Here is an 18,183-nt window from a genome sequence, read left to right as displayed (position 1 = left end):
CAATCACTGTTGAATGATTTAAGGACGAGAAGAGCACACAAACAATCACATACACTGAATACCTGTTGCTGAGTCTCTTTTAAACAGTTACACAAAGAAAAACAATGAAGGAGATTAAAGTTGATTCAGTAAAGTTTTAATAAGTGATGAGATGATGATGAAGTCCTGTTGATCCTTTTATATCTGATTATTTATTGGTTTACACTGAACTGAGTTTCATTAAGATTAATGATTAAAAACCAAAGGTTGATTAATAAGGATGATGAACATTGATTGATATAAAGGTGGAGTAGAGACCAGAGTTCATTAATGTCTCATGTCCATTCAGACACAGGAGACACAGCACACAGTAAAACACATCTTAACAAATAATATTCACTTCCATCAGTCCAGGATTATCCAGATACACGTTAGCATCAAAATCCACATGTTAGGAGATTATTTCACTACTTCTAAGATGAAACATATTCTGACATGAAATCACAGTCAGTGATTCATCTGTGAACCAAAGAGAATCCACCATCAACATTTAAAGCAGAGTTGAAGCTGCTGTCACTTTAAAGACTCTCCTTCCTTCCTACAGAGAACACAGAGACACTGAGGAACCAGTAAACCAGACTCTAAATCCAGGATAGAGAGGTTGAGTGAATGTGGTGTTGAAGGTGTGGAGGTGGATCAGTTTGTTAGAGGAGACTCTGTAGAAGGACAGAGTTCCAGCAGGACAGTCCACATACACTGAGACTCTGTGAGAGACAGAGGACGAGGGGATGGATGTTTCTCTGTTATTGTGACGGACATAGTAACCATCATGATCAGAGCAGAACAGACTCCAGGACTGATCATTGAATCCAAACAAACAGTCATTTATGTCTCCTCTCCTTCTGATTCCTCTGTAACTCACTGACATATGAACCACTCCTCTCCACTCAACCTCCCAGTAACATCGACCAGTCACAATATTTCTACACAGCAGCTGATAACAGTTAAATCTGTCTGGATGATCAGGATATGGCTGCTCCTCCTCCACATGTGTCACCTTCCTGTTGTTGTTAGATAGTTTGAGGTATCTATTGATTGAGTTTGTGTCGACTTCAAGTTCACAGAAATCTGATGGAGAGAAAAAGACACAACACAGCTGCAGTTTATCATGTGACACATCTGATGGATTTATTCTTTCTTTACTCACTGATCTGTTGTTCATTCATAGAAAGTTTAATGGTGAAACTTTAGATCAGGATTCTCTTGTCAGTGATGATTAAATGAATAAATACCACAACTATCAGCTTTGATTTTAAACTGACAGTTTGTCATCATTAGTCAAACTTACACTTCATCAGACCAGGTTTTAACCACTGCTCTCCACCATGGTCCATCCTGGAGGAACAAACACACAAACAATGATTTTCATCCAACATCAGTCCCCAAAAGAAGTTGGTTTAGTAGAAAGGTTGATCTGGTGATGGAGGACATTAGATTTAGGGAATCACTGAGATGAACGAAGATTATTCTCTATGAACTGTTATCTTTTTGTATTATTTTTACAGTGATCCATCCATCTGTAGTTGTTGAAATATTTCTCAATGATGATGATGGAGGAGGTTTCATCCTCTGAGGACCTCAGTGTAAAATCTCTGTCACGTTAAAAAGGATAAAAAAATGTCTGTTCACCTGAAATGATTTGATTCTATTGTATCAAAACATGGTTCTGATTCACAAGTGAAGAATGTGAGAACTTCACTTCAACAATGAAACCCAGCTAAATGATCCATGAGGCCAGAGGAAACAGATCAGTTGGTCAAACTCCAAGCGTGACTTGAATGAGTAAAGTCTTGGATAACTTGTAGTTTTCTACTTGTAAACTCAGACAAACCAAAGTTATTGTGTTCAGTCCTCAACTCCTCAGAGACTCTCTATCTTCAGGTGACCCACAACCATCCTGTAGTTATGTTGCTATAGGTCTAAGCTGCTGGGGGACTTCCCATGATGCACCAGGGCCATATCCTCTCACATCTTCTTCATGTTTCTGACCTGTGGAGCTCCATACAACTCATCTATGGTCCTGGTCTCATCAACCTGCCCAGTCTTCATGACCTGCAGTTATCCACTCCTACCTGAATGCTTCATCCTCCAACCTGCCTATGATTCTATTATTCAAACATTATAGCAGCTAATTCACCTGTGATGGAACAACTGTCACTAAGAGTTGAATGTCCCTATGCTGCTGTTAATCCTCATAAGAGAAACTTTATGAGGTCACTGTTTACCCAACAAATGTTTCTACACTAATTATTTTCAATGGTTCCTCTATTGGCAGCTCCACTTTATTCAATATTATACAACAAGTAGTTCTGACCAAGCAATCTGATTGGTCAATGAGACATTTAGAACGTGCTCAAATCAGCGTTACAGCACGGCTGACTCATCACTAAAAATATCACTCCGCCATCTCCACATTGTCACGTCTATAACATGTAAATAAATAGGAATAAGTCCACTGGAAGTCAACTTCAATAAAGTCATAAGTCTGAGTTTACTACTTCAGCTTTCTTTAATAAATCTTCTGTTAGACCGCCTTGTTAATTCAGGTGTAACTCATTTGTTCCTCACGTCGGAGATCAAACAGTTCAGTGAGCGCAGAGAAAATATTTCTACAGGCTAAAGGTGGACTAATATGGACTGAAGAGGAATATTCCCTCAGATAGAAACATGATGTTCATGTTGGAAATTATTCCATCGATCTTTGTTCAATACATTTTGACTTTTGGACTTTACCACTCTGTGGAGTTACTGGAAATGTTGGGATCATCAGCTGTTCCAGTGAGTCCCTGATACGACGCAGGCTTCAAAATAAATGTGAAACTAGGAGCCCAGTCTGTCTATGTAAACATAGATTTTACAGCAGACATGTTAGTCACTACAAGACTAAACTAACCAAGCAGTTTAGTGTTTATATGTGCGCTATTTATTCAGTTTGGGCAACTCCACCATCTCCATAAACTTTGACGGGACTAGAAAGTTTCTCCGTTGCTAGGTCGTTACTAAGGCTCGGGCTACTTCCTGGAGTAGTAAACTGTTCCATTACACATAGGAGTCTAATGCTGTGACTGATTGTTTTCCAGGTATTAGTCAGGCCCCATTTATTTACATGGAAACGGGAACAACACTCAAAAAAAACTTTAAATTTTGAGACAAAATGTCCATCAACATGAATATAAATTTAATTATACGCTTTATTTTGTTGGTAATTGTTGTATAATTGCGCAGGCCCCTCGGTCCTGAACGCATCACCGTCGTCCTCAAAATGACGTTAAAGCACACGCTCGAGGGTAATATTGCTTAAACAACATCTCATGTAACATCCATCACATATATCTCGTTCTCTTGTTTGTATCACGTTGATGCTTCATCAGATGTTTGTATTATCTTGTTCCTCCTCTCAGTCTTTAGACAATTTAGATGCAACATGAATATGAACATATGAATAACAAGGTTCATACCAACCTGAGAGTGTCCAGTCTCCATAGTGGATCCTCCAGTCCAGCAGACAGCAGCTTCACTCCCTTGTCTCCTGGATGGTTGTAGCTCAGGTCCAGCTCTCTCAGATGGGAGGGGTTGGAGTTCAGAGCTGAGGCCAGAGAAGAACATCCTTCCTCTGTGATCAAACAACCTGACAGACTGGAGATAGAAACATATCAGAAACTCAAGAAGAAGAAGGAAAATCCTCCACATGTTGAACTTGTACCAACATGAACCTAAATCAGGATTTAACTGATCAACAAGCAGCTGTATCCTGACCTGAGAGTTTCCAGTTTACAGTGAGGACTCTCCAGTCCAGCAGACAGCAGCTTCACTCCTGAATCCTGCAGGTTGTTGTTACTCAGGTCCAGCTCTCTCAGACTGGAGGACTGGTAGCTGAGAACTGAGGACAGAGCTTCACAGCTTATCTCTGAGAGGTTACAACTGCTCAGCCTGAAGAAGAATCAACATCAAATGTTTTATTTGTCATTTACTAAATGAAACATGTTTTAAATAGTTCCTAAATCCACCTACAGAGCTTTGTTGGAGGCTTTGATCACTGGCAGCAGCCTCAGAAGAGCCTCCTCTGAAGCACAGTATTTCTTCAGGTCAAACTCATCCAGATCTTCTCCTGATGACAGTAAGATGAAGACCAGAGCTGACCACTGAGCAGGAGACAGTTTATCTGTGGAGAGACTTCCTGATCTCAGGGACTGTTGGATCTCCTCCACTAGAGAACCATCATTCAGTTCATTCAGACAGTGGAACAGATTGATGCTTCTCTCTGCAGACACATTCTTCCTGATCTTCTGCTTGATGTACTGGACTGTTTCCTGATTGGTCTGTGAGCTACTTCCTGTCTGTGTCAGCAGGCCTCGTAGGAGAGTCTGATTGGTCTGCAGTGAAAGACCCAGGAGGAAGCGGAGGAACAAGTCCAGGTGTCCATTTGGACTCTGTAAGGCCTTGTCCACAGCACTCTGATGGAGACGTCGTAGTTTAGGTTTGTTTACAGAGAGTTTAAACCTCAGATATGTAGTTTGTTGTTCTTCCATCAGGTTGACTCCAGAGTTGATGAAGGTCAGATGGACATGAAGAGCAGCCAGAAACTCCTGAACGCTCAGATGGACGAAGCAGAACACCTTGTCCTGGTACAGGCCTCTCTCCTCTTTAAAGATCTGTGTGAACACTCCTGAGTACACTGAGGCTGCTCTGATATCGATGCCACACTCTGTCAGGTCTGATTCATAGAAGATCAGGTTTCCTTTCTGCAGCTGATCAAAAGCTAGTTTTCCCAGAGACTCAATCATCTTCCTGCTCTCTGGACTCCAGAGTGGATCTGTCTCAGCTCCTCCATCATACTTGACCTTCTTGACTTTGGCCTGAACCACCAGGTAATGGATGTACATCTCAGTCAGGGTCTTGGGCAGCTCTCCTCCCTCTCTGGTTTCCAACACATCCTCCAGAACTGTAGCAGTGATCCAGCAGAAGACTGGGATGTGACACATGATGTGGAGGCTTCGTGATGTCTTGATGTGGGAGATGATGCTGCTGGCCTTCTTTTTGAACCTCTTCCTGAAGTACTCCTCCTTCTGGGGGTCAGTGAACCCTCTGACCTCTGTCACCATGTCAACACACTCAGGAGGGATCTGATTGGCTGCTGCAGGTCGTGTGGTTATCCAGAGGCGAGCAGAGGGAAGCAGTTTCCCCCTGATGAGGTTTGTCAGCAGCACATCCACTGAGGTGGACTCTGTAACATCAGTCAGGATCTCAGTCTTGTGGAAGTCCAGAGGAAGTCGACACTCATCCAGACCGTCAAAGATGAACACAACCTGGAAGTCTTCAAAGCTGCAGATTCCTGCTTCTTTGGTTTCAGTGAAGAAGTGATGAACAAGTTCCACCAAGCTGAACTTTCTCTCTTTCACCACATTCAGCTCTCTGAAAGTCAATGGAAATATGAAGAGGATGTCCTGGTTGGCTTTGTCTTCAGCCCAGTCCAGAGTGAACTTCTGTGTTAAGACTGTTTTCCCAATGCCAGCCACTCCCTTTGTCATCACTCTTCTGATTGGTCCATGTCTTCCAGGTGAGGCTTTAAAGAGGTCTTCTTGTCTGATGCTTGTTTCTGGTCTGTGTGGTTTCCTGGATGCTGTTTCAATCTGTCTAACCTCATGTTCATCATTGACCTCTGCAGTCCCTCCCTCTGTGATGTAGAGCTCTGTGTAGATCTCATTCAGAAGGGTTGAGTTTCCAGCTTTAGCAATCCCCTCAAACACACACTGGAACTTCTCCTTCAGACTAGATTTAACTTTACGTCCACACTCTGCAGCAACAGTTCCTGAACAAACAAGAAATGTAATTAATCAGTGAACTCATTCATTTTAATAACATTTACATGTGACTGTTTTCAGTCCAGTAGAATTCATAGATCTGATTCAGATGTTTGCATCATATTAACATCAGAGTGTAGAAATGTAAACTTGTCCCATGTTTCCTCCATTCCTCTTTCCATCCAGTTAAAGCTGTTAAATCCTCTTACTGCTCTGCAGACAGTCAGCCAGCTCCTCCTGCTTCATTCTCCTCAGGAAGTTCACTGTCATCTTCACCAATAAATCTCTGCTGCTCCTCCTCTGTTCTTCATCCTCACCCTCCAACACCTCCTCATCCTCCCTCTGACTCTCTGAGCATTCTGGGTAATCTGGACTCACAACCTTCTGGATCTTCTTCAGCTCCTTCTTCATAAAACTGACCATGTTCTCCTCCAGCAGCTGGAACAGAATAATAATCTCCAGTCACGTTGATGTGAAAGGCTGCTTGTGGTCAGCATGCAACATGAAGACTTCTCCAAGCAGAATGGTAGTTTGTGCTTGTTGAGGTTAGCAGTAGCAGCTGTGATTGAACATTTCCTCACCATGAATATGGAGTCCAGGTCTTTGTGATGCTGCTGCTCAGACTGATGACTTGAAACCACTGAGATCTGCTGCTGAAGTCTGTGGAGAAACATCTTTCATTCAAACTCACTTCTTTAACATACACACTTTGGTGATGATCATCATTTTATTGATGCCACAAACACAAGATGAGAACAACAAACGCTGCTCTGAAGACTGAATGTGGTGTTTAACAGAGGAAACTAAACTACAGATAAACTCTGGACTAAAACATGACAGACTAATCAACACAACTGAATAATGATGAATAGATCTGTGTTCATTCTGACCCTGGATCAGCTGACTTCTGTCCATCTTTGAAGTTAATAGGTCCATCCATAGACCAGTCACTCTTCATGGACACAGCTGTGATTCCAGAGGGATCTGGTCTTTGCTGATGGATCCTGTTTAAACACAACCTGGATTAACATTCTGAGTAATTTTTCTGGATTCTTCAGTTTTAATGTTAAATGTTTTGATGTGAAGCCCTTTGTTTGTTCAGATAAATGCTGTTTGTCTCACCCTGGATCATCAGACTGGTGTCCATCTTTGAAGGTAACAGGTTCTTTCATAGACCAGTCGCTCTTCATGGACACACAGCTGTGTTCAGGAGAATCATGTTTCTGTTGAAGGATCCTCCTCCAAACACAGGATATAATATGTAAATACAATGTTTAATGTTGAATTCAAATAACAGGACAAGCTTCAGGAAACATGAAGGAGTATTTTCCAGCTCTAGATACTGTTCATAGTGTCTGCTGAGGACCAGGTTTTGGATGAGGAGATTAGTTTCCAGTATGTAGTCTACTCCAGGGATTCTTTCCAGAAAGAAGACATGACTTTTAAGAATGGAACCAAGTCCACCTCTCATCAGATATGTGTCCTGCTTGACCTCCGTCTAACTACCACATCCTTCAGATACAATGAGGCTTTCTCCACATCAAACATGGCTGTGTCATGTGTTCTCCAGTGTCACCCACTGTGGTCAGTCTCTACATGGAGGAAGTGGAAAGCAGAGCATTGAGCTCCTTCAAGAGAACAACACCTGCTTCAGTTATGTGGATGACACCTGGGTCCAAACCAAGAGCCAACAACTAGAAGCCTTCACAGAACAAATGAGTTGACACAGGAGGATGATAGAAACACCATCTGATGGATGAATGATCTTCATGTCTCCTGCTGCTAGAATGTGTTCAATACTTCACGAAGCATCAGTTTAGATTTCTTACCCTGGATCAGCAGACTGCTGTCCATGTTTGGAGTCAACAGGTGGAGCCTTAGACCGCTCAGTCTCCATGGACACAGCTGGATACAGGAGAGTCTTTGGTCTTCCTTTAAACACAGGACACACATTTTAACAAGCTGACATGTTCCTTAGAAACAGCTCTGAACCAGTCATCACATGCTACATTATAAAGGCTCTCTAAGAGACAACAATCAATCCTGGAAATGGAAGAATCATTTCTGTCAGTCACATCCTTCATAGTGATGCTGTGGGGCTGATTCTCAGCATCATGCTATGGGAGACTGGTCAGAAGTGAAAGAGGGATGAATTCAGCCAAATACAGAGATGTCCTTGAAGAAAACCTGAGACTGGGACCATGGTTCACCTTTCAGCTCCACAATGAGCCCAAACAAAGAGACAAGACAACACTGGAGTGTCTTCACACTCTACACTGACACTTAGACACTCAGAGCCAAACTGGAAGAGACCATTAGAACCATTTAAGATGAAACCTACAACACAGTAAAGTCTTCAGATAGTGAAGGCCTCTCAATACTTTCTACTCTGTTATATTTTAAAATGGTGGAAGTTTGGAATCTGTACATCCATGACATATTTACCTTAAATAGAAACTAATGAATCCAGAATGTTACAATATAATAATTGTGTTTCATCTGTAAGTTTTCAGTGACTCACATCTGTTACAATCAAAATATTAACTTTAAAACCTTTAAATTGTCTTTACAGAGTCAAAATAACACATTTAAAATCCAATTTTAAATGAAATAAATATGTAGAAATGGTTATGACTCTGATGTGATTGAAACTCTAAAATGATTGAAGTTTTCTTGGGACAGATGTTTATTTGTTCTAATGTGGATCCAGATTATTGTGGTTCCACAGCTGAACCAGAAAGTCTTTTATTGGTTTAACAGTGGTGACAATAAATCAGGTTGTGTCTTTATCTTTATTTCTCTTCATGGTTTTGTTGATCATGTGACTTCCTGGATGTGTAGCAGCGTTGATGAGAACACGTGACTCAGACACAACTAAACTCCTGAACCATAAGTTTCACTTTCACTTTCAACACGACGACGTTTTTAAAGGTTGTTTAAGATATTTGAGACTTGTCAAACTGTCTCTGGTTGACAGATTAAAGGTAAACTCTGGAATAATACCTGGTAGTATCTGATAGATATTTGAAATCAGCATCAGGAAACATTTGAAGTGTAAATGTACAACACAACATGATCAGAGTGATCCAGTTAAACATTGTTAGGTTTCTCACCTCAGTTCGACTTCCAGACACTTTCCAGATTCATGTGTTGAGAAGAAGCTGCTCGTTGTCCCTCATTAGTTGTAAAAACTCATCAGAGTGACTTTGAAACCAGTCTGACCTGTAGCAGAGACACAGGAGTTCATCAGCTTCAGTTCTTGTGTTAAAGTTTTGTTCAGTTCAAAGTCCCATCTGATCAGGAACCACCTGGATGTGTTCTTGTCCCGGCTGCTTTAACCAGGACGGATCAGGAGGTATCTAGTGTGTACTTTGTACTGCCAGGTATCCCACAATGCATTTTATCAGGAAGAGTTTCTACTTGTCTAATGTGAACATTGTGTACTTGTTGTTGGTCAACGCCTTCAGTCAGAGTCAGAGGAGACTGTTTCCTGGTTCCTTCCTCTTACCGGCCTCAGCTGATTGGATGATTCATGTGTTGGAGACGTGGCTTCTTGTCATCTATTAACCCTCCAAAGCCTGAACGGATCGCTGGCATCCGTCAAAGCGTCTAATTATAAATTACTGTAAGTCACAGTGGTTTGGTTCTATTGATAATATTCATTGTGAGTGAACACTGGTTAGTTGTGCTTTTGCCAGAAAGACCTTCGTGACATCTCAAGGGTATAACTAACTTTGTTTTTACCAACAAATTCCTCCAAACAAGTCTCTCTTACTGAGGCTCCGTGATCGTTGCTCTCCAACCTGCAGCCACAGCGTCATCATTACCGTAATGGCAGCGTTTTTTCTAGAAAGCGCAACTTGAATATCATCCATCGGGGAGTTACGGTAATTCAAATACAGCAGGCTTCTCTTTGTGGGCAGACGGACATTCAGGTCTTAAAGGGTTCAACATTTATTGAGCTTTATTGAGATACAGAAAATAATTCATGTAGCTACATGGTCACTTCTTGGTCCACTGACGTTTTCCAAAGAGGACAAAGTTTCCAACATTCCAGTGTGTTTAATCCAAAACTACAGATCGATTGTGTTTCATTTTCCTCTTCAACCTACAGCAAAACTCATAAATTTAAACAGATATTTACAGAATATTCTTATGTTTCTGATTACCAGTAGCAGCTTATCAACATGTATAATTTACTGCTTTTTACAATGGGAGAAAATGAATATTGAGCAGAATTACGTTAAAGTTATAGTTTGGTTTGGCCTCCAACACAATTCAGATTTTGCAAGTGGCCCCTGTAGAAATTAATTGCCCAGCCCTGTCTTAAAGTGTCTCCAGCACCGTGGTGATCTCTGGAGATTAAAATAAAGATCAACTTTAGATTTTGAGACTAAATGTCCATCAACATGAATATATTTAATTATACGTTTTATTTTGTTGGTAATTGTTGTATAATCCCAATAAAAAATAAAAAATAAATAAAAAATTGCTATATTGCGTAACCAGAGTGTAGCTAGTGTGGTTAACAGGTTGCTTACTCACTAACACTTAGTCTGGGCCAACAAAAAAACAAGAAAACACCTGCATATATCGGTACCATATCAGTTGATATCGGAAATTAAGAATTTGGACAATATCGGCAAACAGTCAATATCGGACATCCCTAGTTTTACCTGAATATCTGCCTGCGCATTAAAACAAAAAAGTGATATTTGAATTACCGTAACTCACCGATGGACAAACTTCAAAGTGTGGCTGAACACTCTTCTCTTCTTGCTTTGGGTTTCAACGAAGGCGGTCACATTTCTCTTCCCTTACCTTCCCTGCTTTGCTCATCTCATCTCGTCTCGTCTGTCTCCTGTCGATACTTTTGAGAGACTCTCTGCACTGCTCTCCAAACTACAAAAAAATCATGGAACTGATCATCTGGTCTCTAAACGATATTGACACAATTGTTTCTACGAGAAGCCTGGGTTCGGGGGAACCGGACTGTCCTGCCCGAACGTTCACATCTGGCTACAGGATGGAGGCGTGGGAGAGGTGGCGGGTCGTGTGTCTGGCGGCTCTTTCCATGGAGGACATTGAAGACATCTATCTATTCAGAACCATGATCACAGGTCTTTTGCTGATTGGATTAGGCATTGCCCTGATTAATCGAGGAAATCAAAGAACGGAGACAGCTGTCCAAAGCCCCATGAAGCTGCCCGGGATGATTGGAGCAATGGGCAGAGCTGTTGGCGCTCAGACTGTGGCTATTCAGAACTTGAACCGCAACATGGATAACATCTTGGAGAAGCTTTCGGCTTTGCAAAAGGAAATGGAACGATTCAGAGGCCAGAATGGACAAATAGTGTAGTCGTGCAAAAGAATGCGTCTACTCGCACCAGGACCAAACAGTCCCAGTCTTATCTGGTTTTGGCGCCCTCACACAGCACTGGCCTCGGCCAAGGCTGCTGCTGGAACAACAACTCCCCTGAAGATCATTGCAGTGAGACGCTCTTGTTTTCCTGCCCCACTCCCACAGACACCTGCTGATAGTTGACTCTGTTTGAGACACGATCAAGGTCGTCTCTGGACTGAGGCACCAAGATTGTGATTCTAGGTGAAGCGACTCTCCAGACCTACACAGACACACACATATGGACAGATATACAATCACACCCCCTACCCTCATCCAATGTCTTCGACGCTTTTACCGCCAGTGACGAGCGGTGCCAGGATGCACCGTATGTGGCTGTAGAACGGATGGTGGTTTGTTTGCACTGGTTAAATATGAATAACATTAGATATAAGAGAACATTTATTTATTCCACATATGGGAAATTTCCTTGTCACAGTAGCAGACAATTACATAAGAAATATATAAACGAAAAATCAATAAAAGACAATATCAAATTTGAGAGAATGTACAAAATGTACAAAACAAACAGCACACAGTATACAGTCAGTATATACAATGTGGGTTGGGAACTAAAGAAAAGCTAAAAAAAAAAAGGAATATAATTACTAAGATTGGAAACTTGGACAGTGAGGTAATTAGTGCAGACAGGCGGCACAAAAATCTGTAAAGAGGACAAGACAGGTCTCAAAGACAAGTCTAAGGTTTGGGTTATTGTTGACTCAGGCTGGTGCTGTTGGGATGAAGGACCTGTGGTAGCGTTCCTGGTAGCAGTGGGTGAGAGGGGTTGACCATGATTGATGTTAGCTTGGCCAACATCCTCCTCCATGGAGTCCAGAGATCCGTCCAGGACAGAGTCTCTTCCTGTCCCTCTCTGAGCTCCCCGTCCCCCAGCAGACCACTGCACAGGACGGCAGAAGACACCAGAGTCATAGAAGGTCATGAGCAGTGACCTGCACAGTCCAAAGGACCTCAGCCTTCTCTGCAGGTGAAGACAACTCGGTTCCTGTACAGGGTGTTAATGTTGAGTGTCCAGTCCAGTTTAATGTTCAAGGTCAACACCCGGGTATTTGTAACCCTGAACATTCACCGCTTCAGTGTCAATCACCACATCCTTTGTTTTGCTGGCATTGATGTGCAGGTGGTTCACTGAACACCAGTCTACAAAGGTGGTGATGACCTCCCAACTTTGCTGTAGAGGAGGAACCTGCAGGAGACCGAGAGCAGAAACAAGACCCATATATATAAATCAGGAGGAGGAGAATCAGGAGCAGAAAGAGGGAGTTACCACCACCACCAGGGGGAGACTGTGACGTTTAACCTAAAACCAGGTCACAAAAAAACAGCATGTCCTCACAACATCAGTGATCCACGAGAAACTGGTCCCCACAATGTACTACAAACCCCCCTCACACACACACAGGTTGAGTTTGGTGGAGCATCACTCCTCCTGCTGGTGACAGGCGGGTACTGCAGGCATCCATATAAAGAGAGACATACATACATCTGCTGTCGATAAATGTTTGATGGATAATTAATCACCGGGTACTGGCCTTGACAGCTCTATAGACCAGACATGTTATTTAGTTTTTGTGGAAACATGTTCTCCTCTCTTCACTGGTTCAGGGAGGTCCTAACTCATATCAAACTTTAAAAGGTCAGATTCTCATTTGTGGGTTCTGGTGATGTTTTCAACAAAAGCTGACAGCTTTATATTTAGACAGACCCACTACGTGGGCCAAAAGTGGCACTCCACTCTTATCTGGACCGCAGCATGAATTTAACAAGTGTGAAAATTACATATTAGAGTGTAGTCAATGAATGAAAATAACTTCTTTTTCTAATTTATCCACTGGTTTATTCAGAGTAGTGGACAGAACACAACACTGAGACAAGGTCAGGACAGACCAGGACTAGACAGACCAGGACTAGTGTGATGGCAATTCTTTTTCTCCTCAATAAACTGTTGTTCAAATGATGGCTGTTCAGTAAGTTGTTCTATATGCGAAGCAAGGTTTATTCTTGTTATGCACAGAGCAGCTCTGTGTACAACAGGAAACAACTTTGACTCTCCTCCATATTCACATTCTTTATAGCAGTGCACAAACATCTTGAAATGACGATTAAATAGAAGGTATGAACACATCCTTTCTGTGAACTTTCCACCTCTCGAGTCTTACTTCTTCTTAGACAGGAGGTTAGAAGATCAAGAGGAAGTGCAAGCGGAGTCAAGCGAGACAACTAAAGGTCTTCAGCCTGCACACCTGCATAGAAGATGCAATGTAACATCACACTTATTATGAACTTTCGGTGAACTTTTTCTGAACTTATTTCAACCTGTTATGAACTCAAGTAGACTAAAAGGTCCCTTAAGCAACCTTCACTCACTCACTTTTGGCGACCTTTACAGTGGTGTACTTTGTCAACTGCACTTGGAATGGTCCTCGCCACCGGCGATGTTTCCACGTCTCTTTTTTGAAGTTCCTTATCAGCACAAAATCACCTGGTTGTAGGTCGTGCATTGGTCCCTCAGCGCTCTGTAGGAGGGCTATCTTCACTTGATATCTGATATCTGAAAGACATTTTTGTTAGAGACATGCAATATTTCAACGTTGCATCTTCACACAAAGTTGTTTCCATTGGAGGGCCTGGAGGGTCCACTCCGGTGTTGGGAGGAGCTGCAAAGAGAATTTCAAAAGGCGATAGGTCAGCTCGCATGTACACTCTCATCCTCATCGTCAGAATCAGGGGCAGGCGTCTTGGCCATGACAAACCAGTCTCTTGGCAACATTTGATCAATTTGGTTTTTAGTGTCCCATTCTCACACTCCACTGCACCTCCCGATTGGGAGTGGTAGGAGCAGTGTGTTTTCAGGTCAAAATTAAGTTAGTTCAGACAGCTGTGTTAGAACAAAAATGGGTTCTATTGTCCAAGGAAAGTTTTTCTGGTATACCCCATCGGGGAATAATTTCTGTCAGCAAATCCTTGGCCACCACTGAGGCTGTTGTGTTTTTTGCTGGGAAAGCTTCCACCCAGTTCAAAAACATGTCAAGCATCACAAGGCAGTATTTTTGTACCAATGCACACATCCCTCCTTTTGACACATGGTCTAACCCATGCGTCAACTTGGCAAAAGCAGGATAGAAAGCTTTAGGCAGGCAGGATATGTGATCTTCTTTATTGTAGCTTGCATTTCACCCTGGACCTCCTGAACATTGCTAGAATCTAACTTCTCGCTGTCAAACACGAAGAAAGCATTGGCCCCGTAGAGGATGCCCGTGACAACATGTGTTGCAGAGCAGCCAGAGAGTTTGGTTTGCATTTTTTGGGCATTATCGCAAGAAATTGACAGCTTCTTAAATTTGGTGGTAGCCTTGAACTGGAGTGTCACTCTGCTCTGGTTCTTCGAATTAATCTTATCATTCAGGAACTTGGCTGATCCTCCAACTTCAATCATTCCGGCCAGAAAACTGGTCTTCATGGAGGCATCGATGTCCAGCAGAGACGACTTCTCCGATGGTTCTCCTCCTTTATATTTGGGTTATCCAACAGTGTGAGACATGGAAAAAAGTTTAAATTCATATTTACTCAACTGAATAATAATCTCATTGAGAGGCAGGGTCCACCCTGGACAGGTCACCAGCCGGTCTCAGGTCTAACACAGAGACAACCATTCACACTCACACTCTAGGTCAATCTAGAGTCACCAATCAGCCTAACGAGCATGTCTCTGGAGGTGGGAGGAATCCGGAGTACACATTACCCACTGCCATTTTATTTTATTTTATCTCATTCTATTTTTAACACTGACACTTTTTTGTACCTTTCTTCTTTTCTTTATTTGGATAGGCTCACTCTCTCTGCGACACACTCAGCTCTAAAGTCAAGTCAACCATCCACAGTTTTGGACGTGTCCACCACCAGAGGACATAAAAATAGGAATATTTCCGGAATAAAGGTCATCTGTGCAGCTTCATAGCAACGTTGCCAAAATAATGTGTGCATGTACACATCTTTAACGTGGTTGTACTTTCCCTCTCTTTGGATTATTTGGATCACTAGAAAATGGTAGGTTTAGTAAACAGTTTTCATTCATGAATAAGTGTCTTGTTTCTGTAGAGAACCGCTCGGTTTAATTAGACTTCAGGAGGCCAGAGGACCTGGTGTCATTTCAAAGCAGTTATTCCCTCCTTCTAGAGAAGAGATAACTTCCCTGCTGCTGGGTAGCATGACGTGGACTGAAGATAATCCATCATTTTGTATAAATACTGTTTCATTTTTCTGTTTGGGGAGCTCCTCTCCCACTGTTGAGTCGCACTGCTGGAGTAAAGAGACACTGACTTCAAGATTTAATTTTTCACCTCACATGAATTGGTCTCTCCAGCTAGATCCCTTGTACCGTTCTTTTCCTCCTCCAAACCCGGGAATGAAAAGACCGAGCAATAACAGGATCCGATTAACGAACAATAAAATAGGGTCAAGAATAGGGTCAAGAATATTTCTCTTCTCTGCAATAAAACGAGGACATGAAAGAACCTATGAGGAAGTGAAGGCCTGTAAACAGTACTGAGATTGTGTAAGACCTACTGAAAATGGGCCTAAGGTATCGATTTTTAGATATTCCCTGCTGAAAATGGTATCTGGTTTCAAGGGGGCCAATCAGATCAGATTAAAAACAGAACTGGTGATTCAAAGTTCATGTTTATATTCAACTTCCTCATCTTACACATGGAGAACGAAATGAACTAACACAAAGTGAGTGAGAACAAAGCAGAAAAAGAGGGACTGAGGTTAACAGAAAGGAGGCTTAGCCAAGCTGAGAGCGTGACTTCAAACGGACGGCCACTGCTGTCCCATATTGTCTGTTCTGTATTGTCTTGTGTTTGGGACACTTGTCTGATCGCACTGTCTGTCCTGTGTTGACTGTCGTGTTGTGGTTCATCTGATCATTGTTATTCTTTCCAGGGCATTTTACATATTTTATGTTAATAAACCATGGGTTTAATCAAAGCTGAAATACAATTGGAAACTTCACCAGAGACATTTTGTACAGACCCTTGAATATTTATGGGGTATTAGAAGTTAGTGGCTGCACCAAAGTGAAGGAAAGCTGGAGAAGTGTAAAGGTGATGCCAAGAAGGAGAAGAAGGATGAATTACAGCAAGTGAAGCTGTGGCTTCTCCAGGCTCAAAAAAGGAAGGAAAGTAAGTAACAGAAGCAGGAACGTGAGACAGTGAGCTAAGACAGGTATTTAACATGACGACAGACAACAGTGAGAAACATGATGATGATGGAACTAATGCTGGCTCGAGCCTTCTTGTGTTTCTCAGTCCTGTATAGACGCCCACTGCTCTGATCCATGGCCCTAAATCCTCCTCCCCAGCCAGCCCCTCACCCCTAGACCTGGAAGTACACCACACACACTCACCCATATACTCCCACACACAACACTATGCTAACGGTAGCTTCTCCATTATTGCTTGGTAATAACAGGTGCATTTACCAGATGGGTGGAGGTATTCCTCTACTCAAATCAAGATGCCACTACACATTGGTTAAAGAGATATTCATTCCTGGAAGAATCCACAGTAACAATGGGACTGATTTGTCATTCTGCAGGATTAGAGCAAATTCAAAAGCTAAAAGGACCATGGATCAAACTGGAAAGAGCTGGTTATACTGTTTCCCCTCGGTAATGCTGAATATACATTTTATAACAGTATCATCAGGGCTATGGCAGATTATATCCAATTCCTCTGCTAAAATCATTCAAGAGACTAGAAGAATAAAGAGAACAAACATTAGGTGACTACCTTGTACAAATGCTGATGTGTCCGGATGTGGCTCACTCCCCTTCACAGTGGGGAGCACACCTCTACATATAGGAGCCAGGGTAAACCTGGGGCGCTCTCTGCTCCGGTCCCGCTCATCCGTGGTGGTGGCTGTGGTCTGGAGTGGCGTGATGAAGCCGTGTGGCGTGATGCCAGAACGACGCGTGCACGGCGTGGAGGACTGCTGGGGTCACGGGCCGAGCTGCCCTGCTGGGGTCACGGGCCGAGCTGCCCTGCTGGGGTCACGGGCTGACCTGCCCTGCTGGGGTCACGGGCCGAGTTGCCCTGCTGGGGTCACGGGCCGAGTTGCCCTGCTGGGGTCACGGGCCGAGTCGCCCTGCTGGGGTCACGGGCTGACCTGCTGGGGTCACGGGTCGAGCTGCCCTGCTGGGTCACGGGCTGACCTGCTGGGGTCACGGGCCGAGTCGCCCTGCTGGGGTCACGGGCTGAGCTGCCCTGCTGGGGGCTCTTCGGCGTTGTTGTGCTCTGTAATGCTCTGCTGCTGGGGCCCGGAAACTATTAGAGCCACCATCTCCTGGACCCACTGCTGTTTGTTCTCACTGGGATCGTTCTGACTCCTCAGCTCTTCTGAGCTGCGATGGAGTGATTTACTGAGGCTCTTTACCAAGCTGGTGTCATGGCCTATTGTTACTTTAAGAACTTGTTCAGTTTATTCATTCTCCTTGAAAAGATTCATTTTGTATCATTCGTTTAATTTGAACATTATTGTTTTTGTGGTTTAATGAACTTTATTTACCTTTGTTTATCTTAATTACTTAAAGTATATTGTATTGTGTGTGTGTGTGTGTGTGTGTGTGTGTGTGTGTGTGTGTGTGTGTGTGTGTGTGCGTGCGTGTAGTTGCAGTGTGATGGTGTTGTGGTCAGTTGTTCCTCCTCCTTGATTTGATTTTAGGCGCCTTCACAGCCTTGTTCATCCCGTTCCAAATAAACTATTTTTATACTTTTCTAACTACGTCTCTGCCCGTGTTACATGAACCTGTGTAATATAATAATTTAACCATTTCATACAAACCTCCATCTCCTGGGGCGAAACTCCCCAGGCGGCGTCGTCGTTTCACCTTTTCCACCCTCACAAATGTTGTTTTCTTCA

The 18,183-nt window shown here is 42.8% G+C and overlaps 1 protein-coding gene across 1 annotated transcript; it reads right to left on the bottom strand.

The window, feature by feature from the left end:
• Positions 1-120: 120 nt before the first annotated feature.
• On the bottom strand, positions 121-9,362 carry LOC125022379 (NACHT, LRR and PYD domains-containing protein 12-like). The gene is made up of 12 exons (XM_047609005.1): positions 9,149-9,362; positions 8,954-9,062; positions 7,670-7,772; positions 6,963-7,079; positions 6,731-6,844; positions 6,422-6,500; positions 6,050-6,278; positions 4,051-5,848; positions 3,796-3,969; positions 3,502-3,675; positions 1,328-1,374; positions 121-1,107 (listed from the first exon to the last, which is right to left on the bottom strand). Exons 3-12 carry the CDS (start codon positions 7,735-7,737, stop codon positions 578-580), a joined length of 3,330 nt encoding a protein of 1,109 aa, XP_047464961.1. The 5' UTR covers positions 7,738-7,772; positions 8,954-9,062; positions 9,149-9,362; the 3' UTR covers positions 121-577.
• Positions 9,363-18,183: the final 8,821 nt, after the last annotated feature.

This window comes from Mugil cephalus, chromosome 16, assembly GCF_022458985.1.
Source record: "Mugil cephalus isolate CIBA_MC_2020 chromosome 16, CIBA_Mcephalus_1.1, whole genome shotgun sequence".
Lineage (NCBI taxonomy): Eukaryota > Metazoa > Chordata > Actinopteri > Mugiliformes > Mugilidae > Mugil > Mugil cephalus.
The sequence above is the reverse complement of the archived record's forward strand: the minus strand, read 5'-3'. Positions and strand labels throughout refer to the sequence as shown.

Bases quoted from the DNA above. Each gene is read 5' to 3' on its own strand.
- LOC125022379 (XM_047609005.1), bottom strand. From the start codon at position 7,737: ATGGAGACTGAGCGGTCTAAGGCTCCACCTGTTGACTCCAAACATGGA. The intron at 7,080-7,669 runs GTAAGAAATCTA...CTGTGTTTGGAG, and splicing joins CAGCAGTCTGCTGATCCAGG to GAGGATCCTTCAACAGAAAC. The intron at 6,845-6,962 runs GTGAGACAAACA...GTGTTTAAACAG, and splicing joins CACCAGTCTGATGATCCAGG to GATCCATCAGCAAAGACCAG.